This window comes from Notothenia coriiceps, unplaced genomic scaffold, assembly GCF_000735185.1.
Source record: "Notothenia coriiceps isolate Sejong01 unplaced genomic scaffold, NC01 NC01_scaffold00022118, whole genome shotgun sequence".
In the NCBI taxonomy this organism is placed as follows: Eukaryota; Metazoa; Chordata; class Actinopteri; order Perciformes; family Nototheniidae; genus Notothenia; species Notothenia coriiceps.
Window position 1 is genome coordinate 30,991 of NW_011354819.1, and position 18,049 is coordinate 49,039.

Sequence of the window (18,049 nt, forward strand, 5' to 3'; positions counted from 1 at the left end):
TCGCCATTTCCTCAAATTACTGACTAAATATGAACGCATCCCTCTGACCAGCTCTCATAGTATGCCTCTTGTCCAATTAAATGACTTGCTCGCTCTATGACGCGTTGAACCCAATGTGATTAAATTACTCTGAATGTTGCAACGCAGCACCTGAGATTACTTCCAAAAAGTTGTTCACGTTCTCAATTTTTTACGTTTAACGTTATATTCGTTCGGTACACTTCGGTACACACGTGTACCGAACCGAAGGGCCCGTACGAATACCGTTACANTCCAAAAAGTTGTTCACGTTCTCAATTTTTTACGTTTAACGTTATATTCGTTCGGTACACTTCGGTACACACGTGTACCGAACCGAAGGGCCCGTACCGAATAATTTCGGTACGGGTACGTGTACCGTTACACCCCTACATGTCTGTGAAGTTTTTTTTTCAAAATACCAAACTAGTGTTGCACGGTGTACCGATACTTGAAAGGTACCGCGTTAAAAACGGCACAATTCCTCCGTTTCATTAGTATCGGTACTTTAAGAATGACGGGGAAAAGTACTCCGGTGAGAAAGCGCCGTTTTAATAAGAGCCGTGTGTGTTCAGCGCTCTGCTTCCACTCCCTGCACTGCAGCCGTGCCTGCAGTCATGCCCCTCTCAAGCACAATAAATTACATTTAAGACTGTTTCCCTTTTTTTAAGAAAAGTATCGAAAAAGAATCGGAATCGCAATTCTTGACTTGGTATCGGTATCGAAACCAAAATGTTGGTATCGTGACAACACTATACCGATACCAACATTTTGGTTTCGATACCGATACCAAGTCAAGAATTGCGATTCCGATTCTTTTTCGATACTTTTCTTAAAAAAAGGGNTGGTATTTTGAAAAAAAAACTTCACAGACATGTAGGGGTGTAACGGTACACGTACCCGTACCGAAATTATTCGGTACGGGCCCTTCGGTTCGGTACACGTGTGTACCGAAGTGTACCGAACGAATATAACGTTAAACGTAAAAAATTTTGAACGTGAACAACTTTTTGGAAGTAATCTCAGGTGCTGCGTCGCAGCATTCAGAGTAATTTGCTCNCCCTGTTTTTGCAAGGGCTGATTCTGCTTTTGTGGCAGACCACAGCGCCACTTACAGGCCTGGCATATGTACTACAGCGTCTCCAGCGCTTTCGAGCGGTCTCTCATTCCCCTGATAGGTGGAGAGTTGCCCATATAGGCAGAGCACCCCTTTTCTGACGTCAGAAAAATTCAAATAACAATCGGCTCCTTTACAGCCCCGTTTTTTTAGAGATTTGGGTAAAGAGGAAAAGAGAGGGTTGTGTTTTCTGACACTTGGTGAGTTCCCTGACACATATTCATGTATAACAGACGTACAAAAGTGCATTTTGCATGATAGGTCCCCTTTAAGAAATTGGAATGTTTTTGGAGCTGGACACTATCTTTTGAATGCTCCTAAACAGTGAAGGTTAAACATAGCAGCAGCAGCCTTGATGGAAAATGGCTCAGAGCAAATGTTTTCTCTGCAAACCCACATTGTGAAATCATGATGTTGTGATGACCTGACCTTGAATCCTGCATGGAAATACATATGCAAATAGCCCTGAGTGCATGTGTGGTACAACAGGGCTGCATGATATTCAAACAGCAATTTCAATTTATTTAAAACCCTTAATCTAGTCGGCATGTTTTGCTTCAGCGGCAATCTGCAACAAGCAAAGCACTTCTAATGTCTCCCTAAGCTGCTCAACAGATGACAAGATGGTGTCACTTCTCTTGAACTGTGCACAGGGAGCACAAACAGAAACAAATCTATATTTAACACCAGCTCTTTTTTTACTCTGTTATGTGGGACTGTTGGATGAAAAAGCAAGAAGTAAGCTGATTGCCATAATTGGTGTGCCTCATGGGAAGTAATCAGATAAGTAAGTAACTAGAAACACCATATGATGAAGCTGATAGAGCCGCATCACAACGTGCCATCATACTCGAAACAGCTCAGGACGATTATAGAGGCAATATTAGTATTTTCAAAGTGTTGCCCTAAGAACAGAGGGACACTCAATTCACTGGGAGACATTTCAGATCATCATCAAGGACTGTGCCACTCCAACACACACATGTACCGACACACAGCTGCACCTCTGTAATGAAAACGGAGGCTGAATAGGAGATTACACCGACAGTTCTTCCATGCTAAATCACTGCAGCCCCCAGTGAGATAAATATAGACACAACTTGGTAGCTCCCATTTTCAGTTTTTCTCCCTCTCTATCTGTGATTTCAAAGGCTCTTACAACATGTATTTGATGAGGTGGTGTCTGCCAGCACCGCCCATGTTAAAAGGGACTAATGCCTCAAGTCATACACTATGTAAGATTAAAGTAATTGCAAGATAGTGAGAAAAGTTACTTGCTGACACACATGCCAAACTTCGCTCCTTTGATTTCTTCGCACTAAAGTTAGAAGTCTAAGTTAACCCTTTGAGTACCATCCTCTTCCCACAATAGCTCATGGATTATTTAAAAATCACAAAGGAGCTCCCCTGAAACCCACCTGCCTGGGCTTTTGAAGGCTGCTTGATTTCAACTGTGCAGCTATCCCGAGAATATGGAAGCACACATCCAGTGAAAAGTATTCAAAAGTATTTCGCCCGGGTAGCAAAGCAGGTCGCAGATTGGAAGTGTCAGCAGCTCTGGCCACTGCTTTTCTCCACCAGGGGAATTCTTTGCAATGCCGTCTTTTTTCTGTTCCACAGCCAGTTCTGCAGTCTGACTATATTTGGAAAACCGGCAAATCTGCAAGACCAACGAATCTGCAATTCCTTTCCGCCAGTATATCTGAAGAAAAACATCCGATTGCTTATATTTTTCTTCAGAGTATGCCTTCTTAACCAACTCTCCAACCAACGAGAGGCCTGCTACCATAATACGTTATTGATTTATCGTATGATATATGCGCATGACCCTAGATACTTTTTGCTGACCTCAATATGTGTGCTTCCATGTGTGTTTGTTTACATAAGAATGTCATGAGCATTTTATCCAACATGATGCCAAAATAAACAGAAGGGTTTCCCCCTACCTTAAATGACATGGTCCATAGAGCGCCACCGTGACGCGTCCTAAAACCCGGAAGTAAACTCCCTCCGGTTCCTTCGACAAAAACGCAATGCAATTTTCTCCATAGGATTTTGGAAAATAGCTGGAAATAAGGTCTGTGGTTGAGACACATTTAAAAAGACGGATCACGTTTTGTTCAGCCGGATAATATCCACATGTCTACCCTACTTTTATAATTTTGAATTATAAATCTAGTCGCCAGAAGCTAAATGCTAACGTTATGCTATAAACGAACTACAGCAAGGTCGCTGCTTCAACGTCACGCCAACTTAAGATCCATATTCAAAACTACAGATTCAAAATTGTACAAGTTGAAGCGTTTGTTTGAACAGTTTGCAGGAGGCAGGTACTTGCTTTCAAGCGGAACACGGGGGAAAACAAACTTAGCGACGGTGTTTACGTTTTCGATGTAATGACGTACAACGGCCTCGACAACTTCTGTAGTCCTATTCAGCCACATGTTAACAACCATCGTTTTTCAGACACGTAAACTCTTCAGAAATCACCAGTGGGGTCACTGCTGATGTATTTAATGTCGTAGCACAAAACGTGATCCGTCTCTTAAATGTGTCTCAACCACAGACCTTATTTCGAGCTATTTTCCAAAATCCTATCGAGAAATTGTATTGCTTTTTTGTCGAGGGAACCGGAAGTGTTAAAATGCTATCTTACTTCCGGGTTTTAGGACGCGTCACTGCACAACTCTATGCACAGATATTGCATATTTCTTTTAAAGCCTTGGAGAAAATTATACTTATTGTTTTCGTTGTGTGTTTCTTTGTTTTATTTATATAGAACATTTTTCTTCACATTTCTATTCCAACATCTAAATGTTTTCAAGAGAAGTTCATGGCCCTTTGCAAGGTTGTTCTTGGCATAAATGGTCTTAAAGTGACAATTATATATTTTATTGGAGTTGTTTCAGTACAACAACAGCATATCGTCCAACAAAATGTATTATTGTGCCTAGTTTCTTTACAACAACAGCATATCGTCCAACAAAATGTATTATTGTGCCTAGTTCCAGACACGCTGCATGTTCTGAAATATGCAAGAAAGAAGAGAGGAACATCTGAGCACTCAGTATGTACTGTATGCATCCATGCACTCTGTGTACATGGACGTGTGAATCTAAGAAGGCCCCTGTTGAACAATCTGGTACATACAGGGCAGCCAACCCAAGATATTCATCTGCTCTTCAGGAAATGTGGTGCTTAGCTTAGCTGACACATTTTTAAAGAATACGTCTAACATTCTTTAATTGTCATAACAATGTGAGTTTCTCCTTTCTTAAAAAAGACCTTTAGTATTTTGGATCCTGTTATATTCTTGACTTTCTATTTTAATTATCCAGAATATTTTATATGGTTTTGTTTATATTTGATATAATATATATATTTTTTTTGTATTGTTAATTCTCTTTTCTATTTTAAAGGTGGAGTAGGTAAGTTTGAGAAACCGGCTCGAGATACACTTTTTGTTATATTCCATAGAATGCTCTTAACATCCCGATAGCAATGAATATCTTAAGTGCTTTGACAAAAAATCCATAACAAAATGTCATCTGTGGAAGCCGTAGTACTGTAAAAAGCACGACCAATCATCTGAGCCGGCCCGGCTAAAATAACTGGATGGCCTACCTGCCTGTCAGCCTTCCATCTGTGCACACACTTATCTCGTGCCCTCATTGGCACGTTCGTGTATTTTCAAATTCTAGCGCACTCGAGCTGGTTTCTCCAAAATTACCTACCCCACCTTTAAGTATTTTAAGTATTGTATTATAAAGTCTGAACACACTTCTGCTTCTGATCCATAAAGTATCTATGTATCTATGTATCTACCTACCTACCTACCTACCTACCTACACACACTTGATGCACCCTGAGCTGAAATCAAGTCAGGTGGTTGCTACAGATTCATACATGAAAGGAGTATTATTTTAGGTAAAGCATAGTGTTTGTACTTTTCAGATTTCATGCTAACATCTAGTACTTTCCCAGCCAATCCTTCAAACTAATATGGTGTTTACCTAAGTTCAGATTCTTATAGTTCTGACGTCATGTTCCTCGTAATGCTTTAAAATAAATCAGTCACCATTTTTGACATCAAACCAGGGAGAAGTCTTGCAGTGTCTATTCATGTACTCTGCTGTCTAGCAATGGTGTTGTCATGACTTAAAACATATGTTCAACTTCCCATTTTAACACTTGCAGAAATGCGAGAGATGTTTTGGACACCTGCATAAATGTTAATAAGATATATCTGTTATATTTTAAGCCGTCAGATGGTCACCAGCTAAAAATAAGAAGATTAATATTACATTTGATTATTCTGGTTATTTTCAGTGACAAAAAACTGATTTTAGATTCTTTAAATAAACAATGTGAGTCTTTGCTAAGTTTGTCTGAGGAGATACGTAATAACCCCCTGAAGCTACTAAAAGAGAAAAGCTTTTCTTTCTTTTTTAAAATCCTGACATAAAAACAGGTGTTGCCGTAAAAACGAAGGATATAAATGGCCTCATTGGTCATTCCTCTCCTGGCACACTTACCTGGGACTTCAGGAGAACGGTGATCCACGATCACAACTGTTGACCAGGGAATAAATGGTGGTGGTGAGGAGGGGGGTGTTACCAAGGCAACAGGGACATTGTGTTAAACATTCCCGTCACGGTGATTGAAGAGTGTCTCTGTGTAGGAATGAGCTGCGGCAATATGCTCCTTTGAATGTGACAGTGTGCTGCAGCTTGACAAGAAAGTGTTTGAAGACAATTAATGCTCCTGTTGTGCTCCGAGTGTGTGTACTTGGTATGAAAAGCACATGGTTTGTCTTTCTGCCAGTCTGTGTAAGTGTGTATTTTTCTTAAGTGTGTTTATGTCCCTTCTTTTGTTGTGGAAAAGCAGCAGAAGATTGCTGCTATATTACAATAGTAATTAAAGGCTCAGCTGTTTTTCCATGGCATTTTAAAACATTATTCCCCCGTCACTGCCAGCTCACCTTTCCTGTTATTGTCTGCCTTGTGTTATAACATTAAAAAACAATGGAAGTGTTGGCTTGGACTGCCAAGAAATGGGTATGTTTTTGCCAGAAACACTTGAAAGAACGGTAAGGAAGAACTGATTCAGATTGAATCGCTAAATTTAGCAATACTGGTTTTACTTCTGCTTATAGACTTGGTTTTAAAAATTGTACTTAAATTAGAACACCTCCCTTTGGCTTTTGTCTGTTTTACTTGTTACTAGAAAGTGTTCGTATACCCATAGCTTCCAATATTAACTTGTATTCAGCCTTTCTCTAAACTTTTCCAGTTTCCTCCCACTTGAGTAACGTTTCTTTGAATCCACGGACTTTGGATCTATGGTTCGTGTGTGTCCCTCTCCCACTCTGCAACACAAAGGGGCAGATTCACAGCATACGTAGCAACAGGCTGTGATTGGCTGAGAGGCGTTATTAGCCTTCAGTTCCAGCTGAGGAGAACCCTTCTTCTGTTTTGTGAACTCAGCTGCTGTTATTCTCCCAGTGCCAGCAAACAAACGCACACTCGACCCAGACTCACACACCACCTTGCCCTCTCTCTCACACCCTTCATTGTCAGCCATGAAGAGAACTGTTGTTTAGAAGTTGAGTAAACTAGTGAGGTCACATGGTAAACAAGCTCTGAGAAAAGAAAAGTCATCCTGAGGCATAAAAACTTAAACTCATCTCGGCTGATGTGGAAAACAGTTATTTTAAAACTGTCTGACTGGCTATCAGACCTGATTGAAGAGAGTAGTTATGTGATGTCTATGAACAACAACTTCTTTCACTTGGTTGTTAACATATCCTCTTTATTTTCTAAGACGGTTTTATATGTTGTATTTGTCTATCATGATTGCCGTAAAGTTTGTTGAGTTCATGCTCACAAATCCCCCTTAAATCACTTGTAATGTTCTTACAGTGTTAGGTCACTTCTGTGTGATGAAAGGATCGGTAACAATGGTAGCCTATCACGGTTAGGTAACCATGGTTGAAGGAGTGCCAGCAAAGATTTCAATGCAACCACACACAATATGCAGGCTGGCTTCGGTGAGAAGCACACCTTTAACCACGGTCTTTAAAGGGGACATAGTAGGCTTATGTTCAGGTTTTTATTCTGTGCCTCTACTGTGACAGGTTTACATGCTTTAATGTTCAAGAAGCTCTTTATTTTTCTCATACAGCCTGTGCTGCAGCCCCTCTTTTCACCCTCTGTCTGAAACCAGAGCCCAGTGTGCTCTGATTGGTTAGCTAGCCGGCTCTGCTATGATTGGTAGGGATGCTCCGATCGCCAATTTTGGGGGCGATCGCCGGAATCAGTATCGGCCGATACCGATCGCCGATCCGATCGAGTGGGCGGGGCCTATGGGGATCTTCCATTTAAAGTGATGTTTAAAACTCAGTTAATGGGGCTCATTCACTGGAGCTTCCACAAACAACAACCAACAGAATTATTACATTCAAATGAAGTACATTATTCAAGTTTACATTCACTTTGGATAATAACACGGGAGAAATGAGCAGAAGCGCTCTCTTTTCCTCTCTCCCCCTCTCTCCCTCTCCTGACAGCCTGTCAGTATCGTCTCATGAAGCTCACTGATCCAGTAATGAGTGACCCGACAGTGAAGAATAAATATATATTTATAACTAGTTGTTTGTTTGTTTGTAGCCTTTATTTAACCAGAGGTGAAAATCCCATTGAGATCCACGATCTCTTTTTCAAGGGAGACCTGCAAGTGTAGCTTGTTCCGGAGGTAGTTCAAACAGCTAAGTGTGTTAGGTCTAACTCTTAGTGTGTGTTGCTCCGCTCACCGGTCCGTCACAGCGGGCGGAGCTGCAGGATTTCTGCTTCACACACGTTGCATAACGCTATGTTATTGTCATTTTCGGACACCTTAAAATACTGCCAGATCGTTGAGCTTGTTTTGCTGCGCACAGAGAAAAGCGTCATGTATTTTACGTCATGCGATCGGCTCTCGCGATCGGCATTTTTAGAGAGCACCGATCGATCGGCAGAGAGTGAGTATCGGCCGATATCGATCGGCGGCCGATCGATCGGAGCATCCCTAATGATTGGTCAAACGCTTAGAGATGTCGTGCCCCTTAGGCTATCACCTACAATTTGTTAAGAGTGCTAGCCAATAGAAGCGCAAGTGTTACATAGTGATGTCATTATGTTACGCATGGGGGAGGGCTGAAAAAAAGTCAACTTTGGGATTTTAGCCTTTGCACTTACATGCACACAAACCTTTATAACATACTACAGGAAAGGGAAATCCCTAAAAAGCATAATATCTTTGAAGGTAGGTAACATCAGCTGGAATAGCGTTTGAAGCAGATGACCACATGTATACTCTCTGCAGTCTACCAGACCTAGGTTAAGAATGAGATACAATATTCTGTCTTCATCTTCAAAAACCATCGTGTGCTGAAGTCCTTGAGTGAGGTACTTAAAGCCTGTATTATTCAGATGAGTTACTTGATGGCTAAAAGAGGAGGACTGGGTGCACTGGGCAGCTTCAAGGTGCGAATACATTAAACTGAGTAAATATCAAGAACAGTGAAGCTGAAAGAAATGATATGTGCTGTAAACTTTCAGGATGTTAAAAATAACCATGAATACTCAATGGGGTAGGCATTGTTTAAGCTAAAGAGGACTGAAGTGTATGTGGGACAGGTACCCGTTCATAACAATTCATCACAACTCTTCCTCCTGATCTGCCTCCTAATTTTCCTAAAATTCCATAAAAATTGTCTTCAGATGCAGTTATTTACGTTTTTGTTGTGCCCTTTTGGACCCTATCTGCACATACTGTAGCTAGGCCCCCTATTCAGACAGAAGTGGTCCTTTGCAAACTCATCGTCTAACTAGCACCTGTTATGTAACGTTGAGTGGAACGAGTGTAGTCAAGCCAAGGTGGGCAAAGTGGGAATTATTAAAACCCCAGTAGAGCCAGTCTGTAGAACCCAAACAAGCTGAATCTAGCCTCAATAATGTTAATTGCAGGTACTTCACAAAATAGTGAATGCAGATGCCTACATTATTTACAGTGAAAGCTCACATAAGTAGGCAAAACTGTTATAAATGATAATTTCAACTGCCAATATAAAGTCAAAAAGGACTATTTTACACGTAGGCAAACTCAATTGTGCATGGGGTTATCTCCTTAGCTAATCCCCATCTCCTTTTCTGGCAACATCTGACAATCAATCCTGTGTACTGTTTAGCAGTATACATGTTCAGCAAGCTAACTGCTAGGGCAGTAGGACAAGCCGTCCTGTCCAACATGAATCCACAGCCATTTGACCTCCTCCGTGCTGCCGGTGCCAGTTTCTGGAAAGGGAGTCCAAATTGAGGAACCCGAGCACTGCAGCTCCGAGGGCCAAATGAAAAGTGTGTCAGTTGTGACACAGGCAGATGGAGGTGTTTGGTAACTGGAATAAACGTAATTCACAAGGCCAAAGTCTCAGCTTATTCTTGTTTTGAATGATTCATCTGCCGCAATGGCCATCAAACAGCTCTTGTTCACATTCTCTTCCTTTGTGCTTCTCACCTCCCATTAATATTGCACCTCATGCATACATCATTCAGAGTCTTCTTTTTGTCAGGACTTGTAAAACTTGCAGTTGCAACTCGTTGATCCCGAACTTCAGCATTCATTAACAGCATGTTTCCACATCAAAACCCGAAACCTAACTTCTAAAAAAATCAGCTGAGTGAAAGAGATTTTAAAAAAGAATTTCCGCCTAGTTTAGAAAGTAGGATTCATGTCAGCTTGTTTGTTGTGAGGGTGAAGAAATAGTTGGGAAGATAGCACTTCAATCAATATTGAGGCAGGTTGTTTGCCTGAAAGCGATGAGATAAAGGAGAAAAGGAAAGGGGATAGTTGTGATGAGTCTCAAATTAGCTTCACCTCACACTCTTGTTAATAAACAATGTGCTTAACGCCTCCACAATGAGCCCCTGAGGTACTTTCCATAAGCACAGACCGGGAGTTTCTGTATAAGTAATCATTATTCTATTACTTTTAAGGGGTAATTCAAAATCACATTAGAGGTAATATCTCTCCATGGATATTAACTAGTTGACATTATCTTGATTAGCATAATCAGTAATAAACCCAATATGTGTGAACGCACAGTTTAGGACTACAAGTCATCCCGATATCTTGTTTTTTTTGTTTTTTGCGTCATGCTGTTTACAGAAATGTATTAGGAATAGTTAGCTTGAGACCATATTACATTGTCAGCAAGGGAGCACAAAGCAGTGAAGTGTGTGTGTGTTGAATGTCTTCCTGGTGTATGAACCTGATTGAAGTGCTGGCTTGCATAACACTCTTTGCAACCAAAGATGTGTGTGTGTCTGGTAACCTGCCTTAACAGCTGAAAAGGAGTAAAGCCTGTTCAAAGTCAATCTAGACTGTCTGTCAATATCAACGTTTACCAGTTGTAGGAAATCAGCGACTGACGTTCCTTCATTTCCTCATGAATTTTTAACGAATTCTGTTGCTCTTGTGTTTTATGAACACTGCTGGGAGCTAATGTTGTGATTTAGCAAACAGCGATCAATACTGATAAATCTTTCAGGTCCTACCATTACCCCATTTCAACCTTGTGTTTTAGATTTAGATTCAACTAAGCGCTATTTCTGTCAATATGCTTTTTGTCAAGGTATTACCAGCAGATAGTGGTGGTGGAGGTGTTAAGTGCTGAGGTGTTACAGTCTATGCAACATGACTCAGAGGACAGGGGAGGAAGAGGGAGGAGGGGTGAGGAAGATGGGAAGAGTAAAAGAAGGCCAGTGGAGCAAGAAATAGGGAGGCTGATTCAATACAAGGTCAGAGAGAAACCAAATTGGCTGTGCAAGGTCTTCCCTGTGTTCAAATCTTGCTGAATGACAATAATCACGCAAATTCAAAGCTGAAAGTGACATGAAGTTTTCTTCTTGGTTTCTCAGTTATAAGACATGGTGGAAGCATCATGATAATACATATTCAACGTGTTTTTAGTGTATTGTTTCCCACAGAAAATGCACTACTTCTGTCACATCAGGGATTGATACTGTAGTAAAAATAAGAATTCAGTATTGAGGACAACGGAAAATGTTAGTCCATGGAGAATAAGTCCCTATACTACACTTTAGAACTAAAACACATTTTACATACTTTATCTTAGACCCAAGAAAAAGAACGCATACCCAATGACTAACTGAATATGAGCGAAATAAGAAAAATAGGCTCCATTTTGACTTGTTTTAAGCCACATTCAAACCGTTGATACTCTGATTCAAACTCCACTGGAAGCTGAGCATATTTCTTTCTTTCATTACATGTCCATTTAAAAGAATAACATTCTGTAGAGCCAAAAAAGGAAAGATAAAAAGATTAGACAATGTCCCCACCACAACACCACCCCTACCAGGAGAAACCACCAGGTCCAGATGGCTCTTCCTGTTCCTGCAGTGCTGGCTGCTGGTTGGCTGTGGAGGAGCCATGGGGGCAGGAGGATGTGACGAACACACCAGCAATGACATCAATGGCTCAGCAGATATATACGACCCATGCTGATACTCTTTGCGTTAGTCATTTCATTTCTAAGTCTGTGTACTTTTGTGTGCCTGTACAGCCTGTTAACACTGAGCCTTAACATAGAGCGGCTGCACTAAATATGTACACTTGCTTCTACGTATGTGTGTGGATAAAGATTACCATCACTTTAATGGCATTAAGCGTGTATCCATAGAGGGCAACAGTGGACTTGTGTACATGACCCGATGTAGGCTTGGTGTTCCAGCATGATGTAAGAGTATTGCTGGACTGGGAGTACTGGGCACTCAATCCCATATAGTGGCTAGGCTACTTACAGTGAAACCTGTCACAACAGCATTGATTTAGGCTGATTACTCCGGGGGCCAGGACAGTAATTCACAGCTGAATGCCTGCCCACTATTGGTATTCATTGCGAAAGGCAGCTCTGTATCTCGCGGTACAATGGGGAGTCCAATATCCATGTTCGGTGAAGCTGGGTCAGCAAAAGGCAGTGCTGTTGTAATGCATATGGGGAAACACTTAAGTGGACTTAGACTTGTTGATGAAATGAATGCCTAATGTAAGATTATGTTTGCGTAAACAGGATTTATTTTAGGTGAGAAAACAAACCAAAAACAAAGTAATGGTTGTCAATGCATCTGTTGCGTTTACTTTCCAATTGTCAGACATGTTATAACTTATAAGTGATGACAAATTAATAATCAAAAAGAGGCATCAGTCCCAACCAATGCTTATTTTGATGTTATTTAAAGACCTTAATTTTACAGCTGGACCCCAACTGTGTGCAGAGCACCTATCATGGCCGCCTCCTGAAGGTAAATCAGCAGTATACAGGAGGCAAAGGTAACATGGAGTTGACAGGTGGTGCACAGGGCAGCCGTGTATGTTGCTCAGTTATCTTGGTCTCTCGTGAGTGAGAGTCTGTACTGGTTTATGGCACGTGGCAGGGATAGGGTTGCAGAGCGTTGTAGACTATCCTTTACATTGCAGTAGCATTTGCAAGGGAAAGTTAAGCTCAGGAAGTTTAGCACAAGTGTATTTGTGTTTAGAGGGGAATAAACAAAAAAGATATATGGTCTTAAGGCATGTTGTAGTTAAAATGATGCCCGTTTAATTACATTGTAACCATGCACTACATTCAGCAGCAGTGTTCCATCACATGTACAGATAATTTGCCAGCATCCCATTTAATAGGATTACAATGACAACCTCCTGCATGCACAGTGCATTTTCCATGTGCAGCCCACGCTAATGCCAACACTACGACACTGTCAGAGCCAAAGCACAACATGTTTTCATGTACGTTTTAATTACATTTTAATGATATTTCAGTGAACCAGCAGATAGCAGCCCAAAGCAAATTACAAAGTTTGACCTTTCTAATACCTTCGGTTCATTTCTGCTAGCTAGCTTTTACTACGGGGAATCTAGCTTGATTGAGGACGCTAATTGAGGAGTTTTAATCTATTTCGATTCATTCTTAAATTGTAAAACATTTATTTGATAAATTAGTTAATCACTTTAAAGCCAACGTTTGCATAGAACCTACATTGTCGGCTCACATTTTAAAAACTACCTTCCCCATTGGTTTAATAAAAACTAAATACAACTAACTTGGCACATTTCACAATGTATATATTTGACAAATGAATAGATGTATTTTGATTTATATATGCTTATGGTTTGGTAAAAGGTTTGTTTCTTTTTGAAATTCACAAAATCAACACACCCCCAGTAGATAACCCCTATATGTTCATTGTATCCCTGTTAATTCCCATAAATAACTCTTAAATCCTATGGGAAGTTTCCCCTTTCCTGGAAATTTGCAAAGTTAGGCTGGGACATTTGAGGGCAGCTGTAATCTGGCTGAGTGTACGGCAGAAGGCAGTTGGGTGGTGGGGGTGGAGGACATGTTTTCAACTCTTCCTTAAAGGCCTAATGACTCCAAACAGGAAACACCACCATACAAACACACAGAAATGCTTTACAAAGAGCAGGATCACAGCGCCGAGGCCTGCCAGCCGACTGCGTTTCTCCAACATTACTAGCTCTGAGTTCATCCCTCTGTATATTGTATAATGTGCTTCTGAAAGAGAAGGGGGGATGTGGTTGAGGAGGCACTCAGTCACCCTATGACATCATATTGCCATCAAAGTGTTTTTTTATGTGAAATGTTCAGTTATTTGCATGTGATACACAAACAAACAAAATGATGTCTTAAAGAATCTTTACCCCACTTCAGCTGAAAACAGTTTGAAACCCGATATGACGAGCCATGTTTCCACCGACTGGTAAACAGGTCCCGAGTTTTCCGTAGTTGCTCATTATGGGACCTGTAAAAAGTCAGTTGAGCCACATGGTTCAACGGTGCATCTCTTATTAGGACCAATAGCAGTGTTTGGGAACTCTCTGCTACACTCACTCTCTAGTCACACCCGCACACACACAAACTATCCTGACTCACAGCTCGACTCACAAAAATACAAGGAGGTCAGATGACTCCGTTTAGGCCCGTGAGCAGAACACAAGTGCTCCTATTCTCCTTTTTTTAACAAAAAGGCATTGCTCACAAAAAGATGCTGCAATTGTATTTGTTTCCATCAGGCGTGGAGGTCTTGGAAAACATAATCCGATACCACTTCTCCTTTGGATACCAATTGTCACAAAGGGTTTCCAACTAATGAAACATTGAAAAAGCCTAACTGGAAAGACGGCAAAATGTACAGACTTCTGTAAGTAAACGCCAAGGACAAAATGTTTAGAAACATTTGAGGAATGGCAACAGACTAGATTGCTTATGATCAGATTTAAACCACCTATGTCACCGCTGTGTTTTTACATTGTGTCTTACAGAACCTCCTGTAAGCTCTTCCCACCAATCTTACTTGACATGGTATATCAAGTGATAAAGCACACTGAATCTATTGTTGTGTGCTACAGGTGTGAAAGGGAAACTGCACATAATGTTCAGACCTGATTCTCCAGAAATTATCAGGCGTTTATTTGAGAAAACACTTTAAAAATAACTTTGATTTGAACTGGTCAAATCAAAATTCCATCTGTATGATTTGAGCATTACCAGTTCCCCAACAAACAAAGCCTTGACTGTCCACACCCACCTGATCAGGGGGTCACAGCCTGGGATGCTTGCTGCAGGTCTTTAATGTACATGTCTGGACTTGTTCAGCTCTCCCTTTCAGACAAATATAGCTAGACTCTAGTAGGAACCCTCAATCCAGCATCAGAGCAGAGAAACTGCTGGCTATGTGCTCAACTCGACTTTTCTGTGGCAAAGGCTACCAAGGCTACTAAGTAAACAGCCTCTCTCAACACTGCAGTCCCTTTCTCTGATTGCAGGGAGGGGAGATAGGCAAAAGGAGGAAGGATTGTGCGCTATAAGCAGGTATCTGCACCAAAGGAACAGTACAGTATGTGCCAAATAACAATAGCCCTGTCGTGCCTGCCAGTCAAACAGGGAGAAGGCACAAGCTTTCATAATTAGAACACGAAAGTGAGTGAGCCAACTTGACATGCTGAAAATCCATGAGGGGTGAAAAACAGACTTGCTGTATAAATGTGCCTTAGAGCAACAGATCTCAGTCTTTTTGGCTGATTATTCGGTTGTAATTCATCCCAATGTCACCCAATTTGAGTCATTATCCCAACCAGTACTACGACACACAACATGAGTGTTGATGCTCACAGCTGACCCAGCATGCTGTGGGATATTATTAGGCTATAATTACACTGTACAGTGTCAGTCAGTCAGTGTGGCCTTTACTCGGGTCACATCACACTGGGTCAGTGCTTCTATATAAGGGCCCACAGGCCAACAGTCAAAGCAAGGTTAGGGTTAAAAGTGTGGGGACATTTAGGGCACATGTTTACTGTGTGTAGTGGAGTCCCATTACAAGCATATTGTGCTCTGAGGAAGACAACACTCACAGCAGTTTCATAACCTATCCAAAAACAGAGACCATGCATGATTGACTGCAGCTAATCTGAGAACAGTGTCCCTTTAATGCTGCCAAGTATGGCGCTCTTGTGTTGTTGACATCAAGTCAACAGTTACCCTGGATCACAAACAACCAATCAATAACAAAGTGAATGACTTAGCTTATACAACAAGGTACACCTAATGTTAAATGATGTCTGGGCACAAATTAAGGTAGGTAATACCCTTTACAAATTAATGTCATAATAACATTAGCATAATCACATCGAAACAAACAAGGGTGTCCTCTTCTGTCCCTGTTTTACCTCTTGCTGCAGATACACTGACATGTAAACAGGTTAAAGAGCATACGGCAGGAGCCAGATTTCCGTAACAGGGTGGATGTCAAGAACATTTTGCAGCAGCCTAGTGCTGTCAAAACAATAACTACTAGAAAGGGGAACAGCATTTTGCATGGGTGGATCTAAGGTTATATATTGGTGCAGATGAAATTGGGGAAATAAACAGCTGACATTCGTGTCAAAAACTAGCACAGTTTGTTATATGGACATGTCCTCGTTGACTAGGGTCAGGCTTTGTCACATAACCAGTGCCCAGGATGACCAGCTGTTACATAATTCCCTGGCCTGGTTCTCCTTTCAGGGGGACGGGTACTGTCAGGACACTAAAGCTGGGAATTCACAGTTTGCCCACACACTGACCATCAAGTCCTCCCTACATTTGTGTGTGCTGCTTACCTCTCTCAGACTTCATGTTGTCCAGTGTCATCAGGTTGCCTTCAGGGTCTCTTGCAGTTGTCTTCTCTTCGTTTATGTTCACACACACACACAACGGTGTCTGGACCCCCCCAAACCCCTCGAGTCTTAGCTAAGCAATATTCTTGCTTTGATGCCTGTGTGTTGGTGCCAGCTGCCCCCTATCCAACAACAAAGCATTGCTTTGTTAGCATGCTACTGTACGCTTCCATCGAGTCGCACTGTGTTGTCCACACAAAGACAGCTGATAGCCTGTTAGCGTTAGAGGGTATGGGGTTGTCAATCTGCTTGCTAGCGAGTAACCAATCTGACGACTAGTGATTTAACTAGCGAGCTGGCTACTCTTACAGCTCGTCTCAAATTCCTCCACCTGAACCATAGTTCCGTCGCGGTGCATTTCTGTGTCCCATCTCAACGACACCAAAACAGGGATGGGGGGTGCTCACTCAGCAGCGTACTAACTTAACGTTTTGGTTAAGCCACTAATGGTGACGACGACCTCCCAAAACATCCCAACCCCCAATAATAACGCAGGTAGCTCAGCTGCAAACACCGATGACGGACTCTCTCAGTTTTTTCGTTTTTTTTTTGCTACAATAATCAGCGCATCCTTCTTCACGCAAATATGTTAAATATCCACTTTATATCTATCCACAGTATTCGTAAAGTCGCCATCTATTTAACGCTAGTAACGCCACCTGTGTTGACTTCCTTTTGCGACCTTCATTAAAACTTTTCAAAGCAACAACAGAGTCTCCAACGCTTCGAAACAAACGGCAACGTTTCCCACTGGCGTTTAACCACAACTAAACCCTATTTAAACGCTGACAGGCCTCCTAAAACTAGAACTCTATTGTCGATAATACTCAGACGATATGCAGATGAAAGGAACAGAGAGTCCTCCTATAGTCGTGATGCTTACAGTCTGCCTCCCTTTCTCCTCGCTTCCCTCCCCACTGCTTGTGAAAACAGATCAGTGCAGCTCAGTCACGTGTCCCAACAACAGCCCCAGTCGTCACTTCCCTCGCGGACACAGCCTCACATGAACTCGCAGCCATAGCAACGGCAAAGTTAGCAAAAGTGGTACCAAAACTTGTATCTTATGTTCAATAAATTAAACTCCGGTATAAGTGTATTTCTTTACACTTGTAGTACTATTTCTGACGCACGGAAGAAACAGGAGAGGGGCTCGTCAGCTGATTGGTCAGTGGATTTCGGTGCGCGTTCACGTGCGCACGTGAGGGTTCGTTTTTTCCCGTCGTGAACATTTTGTGCTGGCTCGTGAGTGAGTACGGAGCCACAGATCGTGTGTTCAAGTAATGCTGGGGGTGTAGGACAAAGTCTTCTCTGACTGAGGGACTTTAAATGCCAGGAAAAGTTACTGGCAACAACAACTGTCCAGTTATTTCACTTAAGTAAAAGTCCTGCACTCAGCGTAAAATGTAAATCGGCCTACCAAAAGTAAAAGTGCTCATTATGCAGAAAGGCACATTTCAGAATATGTATAACCTATTATATTGGATTATTATCAGTGCTTCTATGTTATACATTTGAATGATACAGCTGTTAAAGGTTGAGTTAAATAAAAACTTAATATTTTGCCATGTGTCTTAATATAAAACTTCTTTGTATGTTTTATATTTTGCACTGATAAAG

At 41.5% G+C, this 18,049-nt stretch overlaps 1 protein-coding gene across 2 annotated transcripts in view; it reads right to left on the reverse strand.

The window, feature by feature from the left end:
* The window catches only part of atosa (atos homolog A), a 38,400-nt gene extending 20,952 nt beyond the window's left edge, over nt 1–17,448 (reverse strand). Inside the window, exon 1 of one of the 2 annotated variants that reach the window (XM_010780662.1) lies at nt 16,376–17,448. In XM_010780662.1, coding sequence (XP_010778964.1) covers nt 16,376–16,406 — 31 coding nt within the window. In that variant the 5' untranslated portion in view covers nt 16,407–17,448. The remainder of the gene's footprint in view (nt 1–16,375) is intronic. The other variant, XM_010780661.1, reaches the window with a different exon arrangement.
* Nucleotides 17,449–18,049: the final 601 nt, after the last annotated feature.